A 16,401-nucleotide genomic window follows, 5' to 3' on the forward strand; every position below is an offset into this window, starting at 1 on the left:
AAATCTTTGTGTTATACTACCACTTGCAAGAGAATTGGACACTAACGTGCAAACTGTAGGCGGACCCAGAGTATACCTCCCACTACTACCAACCAGCTTTGGTTTTGCAGCAATGTAGTACAGAAGGTACTGAGAGTATAAAAAACAATTTTCCTTCTCATTCAATAAAGGAAAAAGGAAATCTTAAACCTTCAAGACATCCAAAAAGCAGTCCAACTGGGGGGTAGGCAAGACAGCTAACAATTGCTAACAGACCCAATGAAACAACAACGGTGCTTCTACACCGCTTTTTTTTTTTCTTCAGGCTGTAGAAGCAGCTTAATGTTATCCTAGGTGTCCATGCACATTAGGGAGTCTAGAGGCATATTTGAAGCAGAGAATTTAGAGGCAGAAAAAGTGCATTTTTGATAAAGTTTTTAGGCAGAAAAAAGGGGAAATGTTTTGGAAAAAATTTGCTTATAAAAAATGCCCATAAACTCTCCAAACTCTTGTGCAATATGAACTGCTATGAGCGTGTCTTATGCCGCTTTTTCTGCCAGAGGTTCTGGCATTTTTTCTGCTCCTAGTGTATATGAACCCTAATAAAGAAGGAAGTCCTAGGCCGCAACACCACCTTGTCTCTATGCAAAAACAAAATGGTTTCTATGCAAGATAAGGCTGCCAAGTTCAGGCACTCAACACACAGAGGTGTTCGCTACAAGGAAAGTAACATTGTGGGAGAGAATAGAAAGATTTCTCTAAATGGTTCAAATTGACTTCTCAAGCACAGAAAGACCCAGATTCAGATTCCACAGTCACATGAGAAAGGACCTGGAAAATGCACCACGGCTTATTTAAAGTGGTTGTAAACCATTCCATATACCCAGTGAAGGGACTATCCTCAGTTTGTTCAGAGATGAACAAATCCTGCTACATAAGTTGTACCTGTTTATCTGACTTTTTCAGTAAGAGCTCAGTAAGAAGAGGACTGAGCTGATTGAAGGGAAGGGACACATCCATCTCCACACAGCTCACAGGAACAGAGCTGAGGCTGTCAATCTGCTGGAGGTCTCTCCCGTCACCTTTTTTCTCTTGGTGTCAGGAAAACTTGTCAAAAGTGATTCATGCTGATAGCAGAGGAGCAGGGCAGGAGACAGAAATGACACTCTATACGCACTATAGAATGATATTCTGTGTTCATATTTCATGTCTCAGCTTTACAACCAATTTAACTACTTACCGCCCGCCCGCTGTCACATAACGGCGGAGCGGCTCTCGTTTTGGGACGACGTCATATGACAGCGCCCTAGGACGGCCTCTCTCAAGCGCCCGGGGGGGGGGGGCGTACAGTGCGGCGATCGTGGCCGTGCCGTGTTGCTAGTACACGGCGCAACCCCGATCTTGGTAAAGAGCTAATGACTTGGCTCTTTACCCATGTGATTGGCTGTGTCCAATCACAGCCGGTCACATGTAAATGAAGAATTGCCGTTAATCAGCTCTCCTCGCCTCACACTGTCAGAGTGTGTGGCGAGGAGAGCCGATCAGTGGCTCCTCCTCAAAGAGGACTCTAGGACAGGTAATCAGGGCACTGATCACAAGTGCCCTGATTACAGAAAGTTAAAAAACAGTGCCCACAGTGCCTACTATCAGTGCCCACAATCTGTGCCCATAGTGCTGCCAGTCAGTGCCCATCAGTGCTTGTTCATCTGTGCTGCCCATCAATATCCATCAGTACTGCCTGTTAGTGCCCATCAGTACCGCCCATCAGTGCTGCCTGTCAGTGCCCATCAGTGCCGCCCATCAGTGCCTGTCAGTGCCACCTTTCAGTGCCGCCTTTCAATCAGTGCAGCTTATCAGTGCTCATCAGTGCCTGCCAATCAGTGCTCATCAGTGCTGCCTATCAGTGCCACCTATCAGTGCCCATCAGTGTGGCATATTAGTACCTCCCCATCAGTGCCACCTCAACAGTGCCCATATGTGCCACCTCATCAGTGCTCATAAGTGCCACCTCATTAGCGCCCATCAGTGCAGTCTATCAGTCCCCATCAGTGCCGCCTCATCAGCGCACATCAGTGAAGGAGAAAAATTACTTCTTTTCAAAATTTACTGACAGAAAATAAAAAAACGTTTTTTTTCCAAAATTTCCTGTCTTTTTTTTTAGTAAGAAATAAAAAACCCAGCAGTGATTAAATACCACCAAAAGAAAGCTCTATTTGTGTGAAAAAAATGATAGAAATTTCATATGGGTACAGTGTAGCATGACTGCGCAATTGTCATTCAAAGTGTGACAGCGCTGAAAGCTGAAAATTGGCCTGGGCAGGAAGGGGATGAAAGTGCACTGTATTGAAGTGGTAAAGAATGTCTGAAGAGAAGACCAGGTGGCAGCCTTACAAATCTGGAATCATTTGCTTGATGCTGAAAAATCCAAGTAGTGCTCAAAGACCTCCCCTGTCAACTTTTTTTCTTTTGGTGTCAGGAAAACTTCTCAGAAGTGATTCATGCTGAAAGCAGAGGAACAAACCAGCAGACAGAAATGACATTTAGTGCTTTTAACTGACACTGCACACTTATAGAGGGATATATTATAGGGTTCATATTTCATGTCTAAACTTTACATCCACTTTAACCATAACCGAGTCTGGAATGTACCCACATGCAACTCAGTGCTGAAGGTCTCTTATCAGGCTAGCCCCGCAAAAAGCAGTGTGGTTGTGGTACAATCCAAAAGCCAAGCTGAGGATGACCATTGTGGATAGATGTTGATCAAAAGAGAAAACTACAGCAGCAATGTGCAGAAGAGTCTTTTAAAAAATGAACATTAGCAAACAATGTATGCATGCTGGTAGTAAGAGGGGTTTTATCCTGGGCTGGTCTACAGTTTTTTGTTTGCCGGTGTCCAATCCCCCTAAAGGTGGCAGTATAACCAAAAAGTTTAAATCAATAGTAAGCAGCCACAACAATAAAAAGAATTTGGCCCCCTGCAGGTTTAAGCCATAATGTACTAATATGCACCACATACTGGAACCTTATGACAGACTTGCCTGCACATTGAGCCCTCCAGCGCAGCGCTGTCATGGCTCCCCATCTTCACCAGGTTTCCTTCCCCGTTCGCAGGCTCCGGCTGTATGAATGGTCGAGACGCGATGACGTAACTCCTGCACATGCACACGGGAGCTCTGAAGGTATGGCACGGGATAGGCTGTCCCTATAGAGCGCATGCGCCGGTGATGTCACTGGCTGCATCCCGTGTGAATATCTCCCAAACAGTTTATGTTTAGCAGATATTCAATGTACCTACAGGTAAGCCTTATTTTAGGCTTATTTGTAAGTACAAGTTAAAAAGTGGACTTTGCTTCCAGTTTAAGATCTCCTGTGTGCCTCAATGGAAGAAAAAGAAAAACAATTTTTAGCTTCCATGCACTTAAAATATTATGTTCAACACTAAAAATGATATATATATATATGTGTGTTTTAAATATGTAAATATGAAAAACTGCATATGAATATTTCACATTTACTACTTACAGTCAGCAGGTGGCATGCTCTAGGCAACAGCCCTGTTTTCTGGACACTTATATAATATTTTGCATGGAATGGACAAGAAAAGCAGGGAGATGGAACTACACAAACTGCAGAGTGAGGACACACCCCTTCCTTTTTCCTAGCAGGACAGCACATTTGGCGCTTGCCATCATCAGCAGATGTGTTCCAGGATCACCATATTACAGATAAAAGCGAGCTCAGTCGATGCTCTCTGCATACATCTTAAGGTTTTGTTTTCAAATTTCACTGGAGTGAAACTTTAAAATCATCTCATGCTACCAAAGGAAAGAGGCCATGTGGGGGAAAATCTGGTTGATATGCCTCTTTGGTGTGCAATTCATTCTGTATCTTTTGATAGCAAAAACTGAAATAGTTTGGCTGTAAACTTTAACAATGTATACAGAACAGAACATAAATGTGTCACTTTGTTTCCTTTGAAAACCACATACAAGGTGTAATTTACTCTTCAACAAATAAAGAGTAAATAAGGAAACCTTTAATTATTTTCACTTACATGAGAAATGTATAAGGTGAGTAGAAGTATTAAAAGGGAGCAAAACCTGGCCTAGATAGTACCTTGGGTAGCAAGGGTTGATCCCAGCAGAGCTCCTTGGACCACTAACCCAGAGCTAAGTACCACCCACATTTTAAACCTCAAATTTAAAGCCTATACTCATTCCACTGCGGTTACTTTAGGTACATGTTACGTGCCAGGACAGGTTCACTATAACAACTGCTGAATATCTGCCATGAGCAACATCAAAGATGAATATGCTAAATGTGACTCAAAAGCCATTATTTGGGGATCACTGATGGAAGGAATGCACTTTTGTGTGCAGCCATGAAAAGGGATACTTGGATAAAATGCACAATCAGCAATCACTGACATTTCCCATGACCTGACGTTACAGAGCACAGGTATGTTAGGTTTTTGTAACAGATCTAAAAGAGTGGTAATCATTATCTCAGTGTCAGGGAGAAACATGAGACAAATAGATCTCCAGAATTGGAAAGACCATGTTGAGAAGTTCTTGAAAGGCCTCCAAATTGTGAAATAGTTACAAGATATAGTGGTAATAACAAAAATAAAGTCAAGCATAAAATACAACTTGATAGTGGTCATTTCCCTATATGTAGCCTAAATTCTCCATCTCGCTGCGGTAGCGTTGCTCAGAAACTTTACTTTTGTGCTGTTTTGTCTCCAGATGTTGCCTAAACTCAAGCTCTTCACTGGCTCCCACATTGCACATTGAACAGTAGAACTGTCCACTTGGAGTTACACACATAGCCAGGTCTCTAGGAATTCTCTGCCGCGAACGGGGATTGAAATATGGACCTAAGAGAGAAAAAAAATAAAAAATTCTGTCAATTGTCATCAAAACCAACATAAATTGATGGAGGATTTTGGCAGAAGGCATGGGGTGACCTTCCAAAGAAATATTGAAGAGCATTCTCATATGTTTTCATTAGCAAGGCATAATATAAAGACAAAGTGGATGGCTTGGCCCATTAATTCAGAAAAGACATATTCTCTTGGCAGTAAGACTCATCTTCATTCAGTGCCTTAGGTTTTAAAATCTTGATGAATGCGGCCTTCAAATACATTTTAATCCCAGATAATTGGCTATCACAGTAGTGAACTTATAGCTGTAGTGGATGTCTGAAAAAACTGAAATGTGTTTGTCACCTCAGACACTAAAAAACCTAAGCTTCACAAATACTTATATATTGTAACGTAAATTCAGTGGAATCCTAGTACAACCCTTAGCTTTAGGTTGTGTAAAGTAGGTAAGAGGAATCTGTCAAACAAGGGACAATGGAAAAGACGCAAACTCCCTGGTTTGCAGAGCTACAGCTTCTTTACATTCAACACTTGCAGTGGTTTTGGATGCCTTCGTCCCCTGCTTTGTGCAATCCCAGTAAAATATTCTCATAACGGACATTCCTGGAAATTGTGTTGTAATAGGTGGGTGTTGTGGTTAAAACCAGAATCAACACAAGGTTAAGGTATATATCAACAGCACACCATGGATGTCACATGCCTGATGAAGGGGTGCTGCATGGCCCTAAAATGTTGCAATTCTATGCTGTGATGTGAATGCGTGAATAAGCTTTCGGATGGTATTTCAACAACCACAGTGTGCGGGCGTTGTATACCTCAACTTTCTGTGCAATGGTTCTTTCCTCCGACCCCTGCATCACTATTGTGTCTTGTAGTTATGAAGCTGTCAGCAAGACAGGATCACAGCACAAGGGGAACTTGCAGAGCACTGGCCTCTTCACATCCAACACCATCCAACATCCACATCCAACACCAAAAGCATCTATTTGTTATTTTTAACCAACCCCAGTCAGGGAGGGTCTGATGTTTCCTGCTCGCACCTACAGACCTCAGAACTGTCACTCAGCCTGCTCAATGTCTAGGTTTGTGGCCACCATAAAGCTCAAATAACAAATCAGATGTGTTTACATATAGAGGGATTTTGGGCATTCTCTTATGTAATACATGTGTTTTATACACAGAGCATTTACTACTTTGATAAGGAATATGCTGAGAAACGAAAGGCATGATTTCCTTCTCACTACTTTGTTGCTAGCCCTAATTTCTTTCTGGCTAATTAATTCAGCTCATTGCTACTTTTCTAGACCATGAAGGAAATCAGCTCATTGCTACTTTTCTAGATCATTAAGAAAATTCAAATAAGGAACAAAAAAACAAATGTTTGCATGCCCATGCTGTAAATAAGTTTGTAAGTATGTCTCAAAAATGTGTTTGCACCTGGTAAAACCAACCTATGTTCTCAGAAGGCAAATGAGCAAATCTATCAACCAGAATGATTGACTTGAATATGAGTCAAGCTCCCTAGGAAATGAAGGAAATTAAGGAAAGGGGTAATGTGAATCCCATCATCCCACCCTCACTATGATGTTCTCAGATGGTGCTGTTTAACAGTATACAGTATGCACAGCACCATCTAGAGCCATATAATAAAATACTCAGATCTGCAGAGAAACAAGAGATTCCACATTTCCACCATTTTTAAATGACTTAAGCCTGGTACCCACAGGGGGTTTGAAAAAAAAAAAAAAACTGACAGCTGCACTAACACTAACAATGTTCTGTCACACGCCTTTGTGTTCTGAGAGGAACTCCCCGCAACACACTGGTTAGCAAACGTAGCCATTGTCCTTTAGACAAATGCCAGTTGTTAGACTGGCTTTTGCCAGAGACGCAGCTGTACACACTGATCAAACGTCAGCATGTTTCCGTTGAATTAGCCAATATTTGGCCCATACGTACCCAGTCTTACAGCTGCCTGCAGCAAGATGCACACAAAGAAGTGGAGCCATACAAATACTGTGGACTATTTAACAATTATGCATCTCTGACAGAGTTGGAGCCATCTGGACCTGTAAAATAGTAAATGTTCCTAACCAGAAAGAGTAGCTGTTTCTCCACTGCAGTGGGATTTTTGATAATTGAACAGTTTAGATGTAAATCACGCTCCCTGGAGAATCTTTACTTTGCTTGGACTAGACAAAAATAAGAGGTTCCACTTTCAACGTAGGCTCCAAAGAAGTCTATATTTATCTTTACCATGCTCCTTCACTTTCCAGATCCACCTACAAAACCTCCTATGCAAATTTGAAATTTTTACAAAGTTTTTACAAAGTTTTGATGTAACCACAGAGACATACGATCCTACATAGCAGGATCATATAGTCTCTGCTGTTACACCAGGGAGAATGACAGGCGGATTTGTTTACATTAACCGCCTGCCTTTTTTCCTCTCCAACGGGAGATCGTGAGTGACCGGCAGACATCGGAGCCGCCGGTCACTCGCACAGGGATGTCAGGGAACGAGCAGAGGCGGGAGCGCGCCTCCGGCGGTGCACACTCGCCCCCTATTGGCTCGTGGGCGAGTGATGTACCGGTAAGTCACTTTGCCCAGGAGGGGCTGACCGCCGCAGTATATGTACTTGCGGTGGTCGGCAAGTGGTTAATATAGCTTAGGGCTAAACAAACACCATTTGTTTTTGCATGTCTGCTCTCAACTCTGTACTGTGGGATGCACAGAAAGGGTCACAAAATTAACTGAAATTAATAGGGTGCCCTACATTCAGCCGCATGGATCTATCTCAGGGGTTTCCAAACTATGACCCTCCAGTTGTTTAGGAAGTACAAATTCCATCATGCCTAGTGATGTATGTAAGAGTTTTACAATTCCTCATGGGATGTATAGTTCCACAACAGCTGGAGGGCCGTAGTTTGGAGAGCCCTGATCTAAACCAAGTCGTAAGCTGAAAATGTATGGATTGAAATTCCGCCAGTTCAACAAGGAGGGGACAAATTTCAATCCATGTATTGGCACCTGCTTGTATAGAAGTCGATCTACTGATTGACTTCTGTACAACTAGCCTGTCTGTTTTTTCCCAATGGATCAGTGCTGCTGGCTATAGGTGGCAGCACTGGTCATTGTATTCTGATGATGGGGAAGTCTCCTCACCCCCAGAGCCAAATGCCACAGTGGGAGGATCCCCCCATCCATATCAAATAAGTGGATGGGGGAATTGGATCATTATTTTGTTCAACCCACCCCCAAATCGCAGGACAAGTTGCACAAATGTGAAAGGGGCCCTAAGGGTTTATCTCTGCACAACTCTCCAAATGAAGTGTGGCTTTCACCTCTAACACATCAGTTGTTTACAAGCAAATAAGCCACTTCTTTATATCACATAGTATACTGTAGTTATAGAATCAGTAATTCTTGTGATTATTTTGAAATTATAAAAATTGTTTTCCAGATTATAAATATTGTAAGCATACAGTGGAATCTATGTTTTCCAAGTAGCTCGATAACATTAATATTTATGGCATACTGCTTGTCTCCATTATTTTTTATCCTGCAACGTTTGCACCTCTTGCACTTTCAATGCCCAGGTGTTTTGTAGTAGTAATGGTAAACAAGCTGATTTACATAATACATTCATAGGCTTGTAGTAAAGTGCATGCAAGAACATCAGATGTTGGTAACATGGGAATACACATTCCCACTGTTGTTTTTCAGACCATCCTCAACCTTTAAAGTTGAAGCTTAGTTAAAAAACATTTTCTCTCTACACAGCTTTAGTTACATTACTTATCTGTAATGAAGTATATCCCGCGATGAGCAGGCTGATGGATTCTGGTAAATCTTTACTTTAGGGCTACCCTGTTCTCTTCCTGCTGCTGCTAAACTTCTGGCCTTGTAGGGGTTAACAGTTTCAGGTATCCGGGCTCAACTGCACTAAAGATGGTCCAACAGGGACACGCTCCCTACTACCCTCTCATCCATTGGGAACAGTGCTTTTACTGATTACACTGCTTCCATTCCATACACAATTTCTGTACAGAATGCCACCAGAGTTGTAATTTTCCTATTTGTATGATTGGCTCACCAATTTTCAGAGAATTTCCCACTAAGTCAAATTTTAGGAGTCCTCTGAAACAAAAATGTCAGTTTTGGTGAGATGATATTGGAGGGTTATTCATTTCTAAAGGAATGTAGACCCTGCCATTTTTCTCATTAGAGCCCTGCAAGTGCATCAGCTGCTCAAAAATGAAAGTCACCCCCATTCAGAACCAGTCCTGACATGATCTAACAAAGAGCTATTGGCTCCCACTGCTGTCAATCACAGTCGGAGAGCCAATCAGGAGATGGAGGGGTGGGGCCAAGCCACAGCTCCATGTGTGAAATGACACACAAAGACGTAGGTCAGGAGAGTGCCTGCTTGGGTGCCCCAGGCAAGCTGCTTGCTGTGGGGGCATCTGACAGGAGGGAGGGGCCAGGAGTGCCGGCGAGCAACCTGAGAAGAGGCTGCTCTGTGCAAAACCATTACACAGAGCAGGTAAATATAACGTGTTTGTTATTTTAAAAAAAAACAACAATAATACTTTAAGCTTCATACACACTATAAGATAATCGGGCAAACTATCGGACACTTTTCCTCAATGTTTCACAGTAAGTCGGAACTGAGGATAGAAATAATGTACGGAAATTCTCGCATGACAAAGGCTTTTTTTTGTTATTTCTGATCATGCACAGTCTTTCATATTGGATATTTCTCTTATAAAAGTTGTACGAAAACAGTACACATCAAATGAAAATAATTCATTCTGTTGACTTACAAGAAAAAATTTGGAGTTTGTTCCTTCGGAAAATTTAATTTGCAAAGTCGCAATCGGATGTCGAAAGCTTTGTAAACACTATACGAAAATTTAATAATTGTGCCTCGTATGGAATTTTTCTTCCAATTTTACCATAGTGTGTACGAGCTCTACTGTACCAGCATGTCAACATGTTACCAGGGAGTAATAACTATGCTTTCAGCCACTTCTGCTTGCTGTTACATCAGCAAAGTACAACTTCCTGCCTGTTCGCTTCTATGCAGAGAGAAGAGAGTGGATGCCAGAATGTGTCGCCGGCATTAATGTCTCCATCTTGACTTCTTCCAAGTTTGTGATCTTCAGCCATCTTGATGGACTGGAATGACATAATTCGGTGCATGTTTGGAAGTTCATTCATTACAGCACTGGGGTGTGCCAGAATATACAGTGCGGATACACTAAAAAAAAAGGGATTTTGACTTATCTGTAAATTCCATATCTTGGAGTACAGTACAAGACACAGGCTGGATACAGAAGACTACCCAAAGGACCATATATATATATATATATATATATATATATATATATATATATATATATGAGCCACCGGGGTGTGGTTATAAGAAAATTACTAAAAGTCAAAAAATGTATTATTGAAAGTACAAAAAAATTAAACTAAAAATAATTAAAAAAAGAAACCACCCACCATATCAAATAAAAAAGACAACGTTGTCTTAAAACCAAACACCTATAAATATGCGCCTGACGCCACACTCACATAATAGCAGCCCAATCATACTAAATAGCCACATAATATGTGTAAATATCTAAAGGCTATGTATCAATAAATTGTTCCACCTTGGGTATAAAAAACAGGTACCACAGCAAGAGAAATAGATATAGTGGTACAGCCCACTGTCCCAAAAATATGGGTCACTGTGGGTCAAATAACAACTACCATTGCTACTGACCTGATAGCTGAAAGTCACCCAAACGGACCAAGTACCTAGAGTATGGAAATAAAGTAAAAAAACCAAGCAAAAAAAAAACCTGAGGAAGATATGAACAACAGAGGCTTGATGTTGGAATGGCCAGGAAACACCCACCGTTCTGGAGTGTTTTTCTCCTGAGATGAGTTGTCTTTTTCATCTGGCTATAGTGGGTTTTGAAGAAAAATATAACAAAAAGAGGGGCGCACCGACCTAGTGCATTACCACTAAAAACATTTATTAAAATAGTAAAAAGCATAAAATATACTCACAAACAAAGTGTGATAATACACACATATCAACAATTCAATGTATAAATAAAGACGTCTCCAAGGAGGCCAAGCACTGCGTGGTGCTGGACGGCGTGCGGCAGAACCGCACGGAGCTGCTGTAGCTTAGGCTGACTGACGCGTTTTGAGGGCGTCATTAAAGTAATTTCGAGTCATTCAAGTCAAAGTCAAGTCTCAAGTCATGAATACCAAGTCAAAGTCAAGTCGAGTCTTTTATTAATTTTAGTCAGGCAAGTCTCAAGTCCTCAAACTGGTGACTTAAGTCTGACTTAAGTCAAGCCATGTGACTCGAGTCCCCCACCTCTGGTCTCAAGGAGTGTAAGAGGACATGTGGCCACACAATGAGATTACAGGAGAGGCGGTTGAACCTTAAGCTGTGTAAGGGGTTCTTCACTGTAAGGGCGGTGAGAATGTGGAACTCTCTTGCACAATTGGTGGTAGCTGCGGGGAGTATGGCTACTTTTAAAAGACTCTTGGACGTGCATCTCACATATCACAACATTCAGGGTTAAGGGAAATGATCAGGCCACTGACACACACACACACCTGTAAATGTTGAACTGGATGGACTGATGTCTTTATTTAACCTCAACTACTATGTAAGATTCTTCTCTTGCTCTTTTTTGTGGATCAGATAAGGCAGAATTGACACTGGAAGAAAGGCATATACAAAATTGAGCAGGGAACTATCAGAGCATCTGATGCCAGTGCTAGAGTACAGTATCTAAAGTTCTGGCTACCAACAGAATTAATTTGTTATTGAACCTGGAAGCCAAGATGTTGGATGGTGGAAGATGCTCAGATGAAGGACCCCTGGTCCAGGCAGCGACAGCTGAGGTAATCCACCTTCCAACTGTCCACTCCTGGGATGTGACCAGCAGAGATGGCTGGGCAGTGTTTCTCCTCCCATGAGATGATCAAACCTACTTCCATTAAGGCTTCTTGACTCCTGGTACCCCCCTGGTGGTTGATATAGGACCAAAGCTACGGCACTGTTTGTTTGTACCCTGAACAAGTGACCTTGAAGATGGGGAATTCAGTGGTTCAAAAGCTAGTTTTATTGCTCTGAGCTTCAGGATGTTGATGGGGAGATTGGCTTCTTTGTGTGACCATGTTCCCTGAACTGTGAGGGATTGGAACACTTCTTTCCCAGCCTGTAAGGATGGCATCTGTTATCACCCTCCATCTGTGTGTGGTAGAAATGTCTTCCCCATTGTCAAGGCTGGATTGGAAGTTCATCAAGCTAGAGAGTTCCTTTATTGGCTGAAAAGGTGAACATGGCACTCAAGAGATGGAGTGTGCTTGTTCCAGGCCATCAAGATTTTGTGCTGGAGAGGCCTTAAATGGAATTGAGTGATAACCTCAAATGGAACCACCATAAGTCCAAGGACTCTCATTGTGAATCTCACTTTGATCTTAAGATCCGAAACTGAGAGCGTAGAGAATTTTGTTTTCTGAAAGGAAGACTTTTGCCTGGGTTGTGTCCAGAATGAGAACAAAGTATTCTAGGGAAGATTAGAGTGAAGACTTCTAAAAGTTGATTACCCAACTAGGGCCTCAAGCATCTGAATAGTCCTTTGGATGTTTGCAGGGATACTATATATGAAGAGGAGAGGAGTCTTTCAGGTACAAAAAATGTCCCGAGTTCTTAAGAGGGCTAGAAGGGGAAAATACTGTGAATACTTTGTTTGCAGAGGATAGACCAAATGGCAGTGTGACAAATTGGAAAGGTTTGTCTCCAAGTGCGAAGCACAGGAATAGATGAGGCAGGCAAATGAGAATATGTACATAAGCATCTTGGAAATCTACTGTTTATTATTCCCCTTGCAAAACTTTGGAACATGAAGGTACTTGTCTAAGGATTTTAGGTTCAGGATGGGATGAACACTTTATGAACCAGTCCTGCAGAGGAACCAGAACAACTACTCCCTTGGACAAGGGATGGTTCAAGGCAGTCTGCAAATCTAGCTGTCCTTGGAAAGAGTATCATTGGTTTGTTGGGGAAAAATGATAAGGGGGTAGAGTTTCAAACTCTATTTTGCACCCTTTAAAACCATCAATTGAAGGGCAAACTGAAACAAATGACCCCCACTCGTAGGAGTGAGGTCGCAGCTTTATTGTGTAGAGTATCCTGAGGTGGACTAGGTAGGTTCCATGACTTGTGTCAAAAAGGAAGGCCTGACTTTTGGCTCTGAAGAAGAAGAAGGCTGAAGACAGTGATGGGGCACTCTTCTTTTTGAGGTAGAAGTCCCTGAGGAAGGGGGTATAGGAACCTTCTGCTGTGTAAAAATTATTTTTCTCCTGTGACTTCTTTGATGAATTTGTCCAGTGCCTCAAAAAAAAAAAAATAAAAATCCTCCTCCAAAAGCGCATGCGTGTGAGGTGACGTTTGCAAGCAGTTTCAGCTTACCAGGCTTTTAGCTACAAGATTTTGTGCATATGGATAGAAATTCAGGAAATCTGTGTCATGATTTGTTCTAGGGTATCAATGTAAACGAGTAAGGCAAAGGGTAGTGTCTACTGTGTAAAGAACAAAAAGAGGGCGCACCAACCTTGTGCATTACCCAAATGCAGTTTATTAAACTAAATCAAGAAGATATATACTCACAAATATAAAAATGTAAAAAGCATATTGATTCACAATGGACCCAAAGTGACCAGGTTATCAGGACAGTGTCCAGCACGCCCGAGGACCTTCCAAATGGCCCAATGGAGGGTAGTGTCTGCAAGTGCTCTGCCAATGTTTGGTCCTGGAAGAGAGGATCCTGCTTTTTGTGCTTTGCTCTAATCCAGTTTGCTGCAAACTGGCAAATGGAAATACCAATAATAGCCGGTTACAGAGCTGGGCCCGCAAGAATGAAGAGAGCCTTTAAAAGTGCATCAAATTTTCTGTTAGTGGAATCCATTAATTAAGGAATATTTTCTTTAGGTACAGTAAATACATATAAGTTTAAGACTGAAATGAGAGGATAAACTACAGTAACAGACCACTTTTTAGTATAGTCTTTTTCCGCTGGCTAGAGTTTGACTATGATTCTTGAAAATCTTTTTCAGGGTTAACTTAATCATCATAGATTGCCAATTCTTTTTGTTCATGAATGGGGAATGTCTTTTTAAACTTAGCAAGTCTCTTAGTACCCAAGGGGGCATGGTAAGATAGAGGAGATCTGACAATGCTGAGGGTTTTGCGTACAGCAAAAGAGAGCATAGCTACATTGGCAAACATAATGGGGTTGATTTACTAAAACTGGGGAGTGCAAAATATGGTGCAACTGTGCATGGTAACCAATCAACTTATAAAGAAGTCAAATAGGATTGGCCAAAGGGACTTTAAATGGGGGTGCAAGCAAATACCATATATAAAATATGTATTAAAAAAAAAAAAAAAACTTTACTACATAGAGAAAATTATTAAAAAACAAACAGATGCACCACAGAGCACATATGTACATAATGATAATTAACCACTTCCAGCCCAAGCCAATTCTGGCATTTCTCTCCTACATGTAAAAATCATAATATTTTGCTAGAAAATTATTTAGAACCGCCAAACATTAAATATATTTTTTTTGCGCTCACATAGATCCGATGTAACAAGCTCAGACAATAAGCAATGAGACAGCAGCAGCCGGCGGATCTATGTGAGTGTAATTCCTTTATGTCTATTAAACCTTACTGTTGGATTTTATGCCATGGCGTCCCCACTTTCTTTTATGTGATATGGGCACCATTCCGTAATGCTTATTGGCTGAGGAGCGGTCTATGAGGATATCTCCATTGCCATTAGGAACTCCACAGTTTGATCTCTAGAAGCGCTTACCTTATCAGGTTCTGGTAAGGGGATTAGCTTAATGGGTGTCACCACTTGAGTAATTCTCCATCATCCACATTATTATTATTCTTCCCTCTTTGGGCTCTTGGCTTATTGGTAATAAGTACCCACCTTTGTCACACACATTTGGCGGTGCATATGATCTAATCTAACAGACACCTGTGGTGTTGGGTTTCTCACTTGCCTAACCTATATAACCTTTTATGGTTTACCCCTTGTGGTATTATGCTATGGTTTTTCCTTTTGTTTGAGCCATTGTTACCCACTGAATTGGGATCCTTTTTTGCAAGAAGGACTGGATCATCTTGTCATTCATCTGTGTTATGCGCTTCCCTTATCATGGTCTGGTAAGGGTCATAGTTACATAGTTACATAGTTAGTGAGGTTGAAAAAAGACATCAGTCCATCCAGTTCAACCCATGATGCGTGTGTGTGTTTGCTTTTAACCGTACATTGTATACCCCTGTATGTTGTGGTCTCTAAGGTGTCCATCTAATAGTTTTTTGAAACTATCAATGCTCCCTGCTGATACTACTGCTTGTGGAAGAGAATTCCACATCCTTACCGCTCTTACAGTGAAGAACCCCTTACGCACTTTAAGGTTAAACCGCCTTTCCTCTAGTTTTAGTGAGTGGCCACGTGTCTTACTGTATCTCCTTTCTCTGAATGATTTGTTCCTTATGCTCGGGTCACCAGTACAGTATTTGTACATTGATATCATATCCCCCCTCAATCGTCTTTTCTCCAGAGAGAAAAGGTTCAGTGCTTGTAGTCTTTCCTCATAGCTGATGTCCTCCATTCCCCTAATTATTTTTGTTGCCCTTCTCTGGACTTTCTCCAGTTCCAGCACATCCTTCCTGAGGACCGGTGCCCAGAACTGGACAGCATACTCCAGATGTGGCCGGACCAGAGTCTTGTAGAGTGGGAGAATAATCTCTTTATTTCTGGAGTAAATCCCCTTTTTTATACATCCCAGTATTCTGTTGGCTTTGCTTGCGGCGGCTTGGCATTGCATGCCACTGCCAAGCTTGTTGTCTACCAGTACCCCCAAGTCCTTTTCCATCCTAGACTCACCCAGAGGTTCCCCCCCTAGTGAGTAGCTTGCTTTCTGGTTTCTGGCCCCCAAGTGCATTACTTTACATTTTTCAACATTAAACCTCATCTGCCATGTAGTTGCCCACCCCGTTATTTTGTTCAGGTCTGCTTGCAAGGTTTCCACATCCTGCATAGAAGATATTGGCATGCCTAGTTTAGTATCATCTGCAAATACTAAAATACTGAGATTGTACTAGATATCCCCTCCTCTAGATCATTTATGAATAAATTAAACAGGATTGGTCCCAGGACAGAACCCTGGGGGACCCCACTTTCCACACCCGCCCAATCCGAGTACTCCCCATTAATCACCACCCTCTGTACTCTCCCCTGGAGCCAGTTCTCTATCCAGGTACTCACCTTATGGTCCATGCCTACCTTCCTTAGTTTGTACAGTAATCGTTTGTGGGGAACGGTGTCAAAGGCCTTTGCAAAGTCCAGATACACCACATCCACAGGCTTACCTTTATCTAGGTGGCAGCTCACTTCATCGTAGAAGGTTAATAGATTGGTTTGGCACGAACG

The 16,401-nt window shown here is 41.8% G+C and overlaps 1 protein-coding gene across 1 annotated transcript in view; it reads right to left on the minus strand.

Moving 5' to 3' along the window:
* Nucleotides 1-4,120: 4,120 nt before the first annotated feature.
* The window catches only part of ZMAT3 (zinc finger matrin-type 3), a 106,663-nt gene continuing 94,382 nt past the window's right edge, over nucleotides 4,121-16,401 (minus strand). Inside the window, exon 5 of the mRNA XM_082252588.1 lies at nucleotides 4,121-4,858. Within this exon, the coding sequence (XP_082108714.1) occupies nucleotides 4,650-4,858 (209 nt within the window). The 3' untranslated portion in view covers nucleotides 4,121-4,649. The remainder of the gene's footprint in view (nucleotides 4,859-16,401) is intronic.

The sequence above is a fragment of the Pelophylax lessonae genome (genome assembly GCF_965119305.1).
Source record: "Pelophylax lessonae genome assembly, chromosome: 3".
Taxonomy (NCBI): Eukaryota; Metazoa; Chordata; class Amphibia; order Anura; family Ranidae; genus Pelophylax; species Pelophylax lessonae.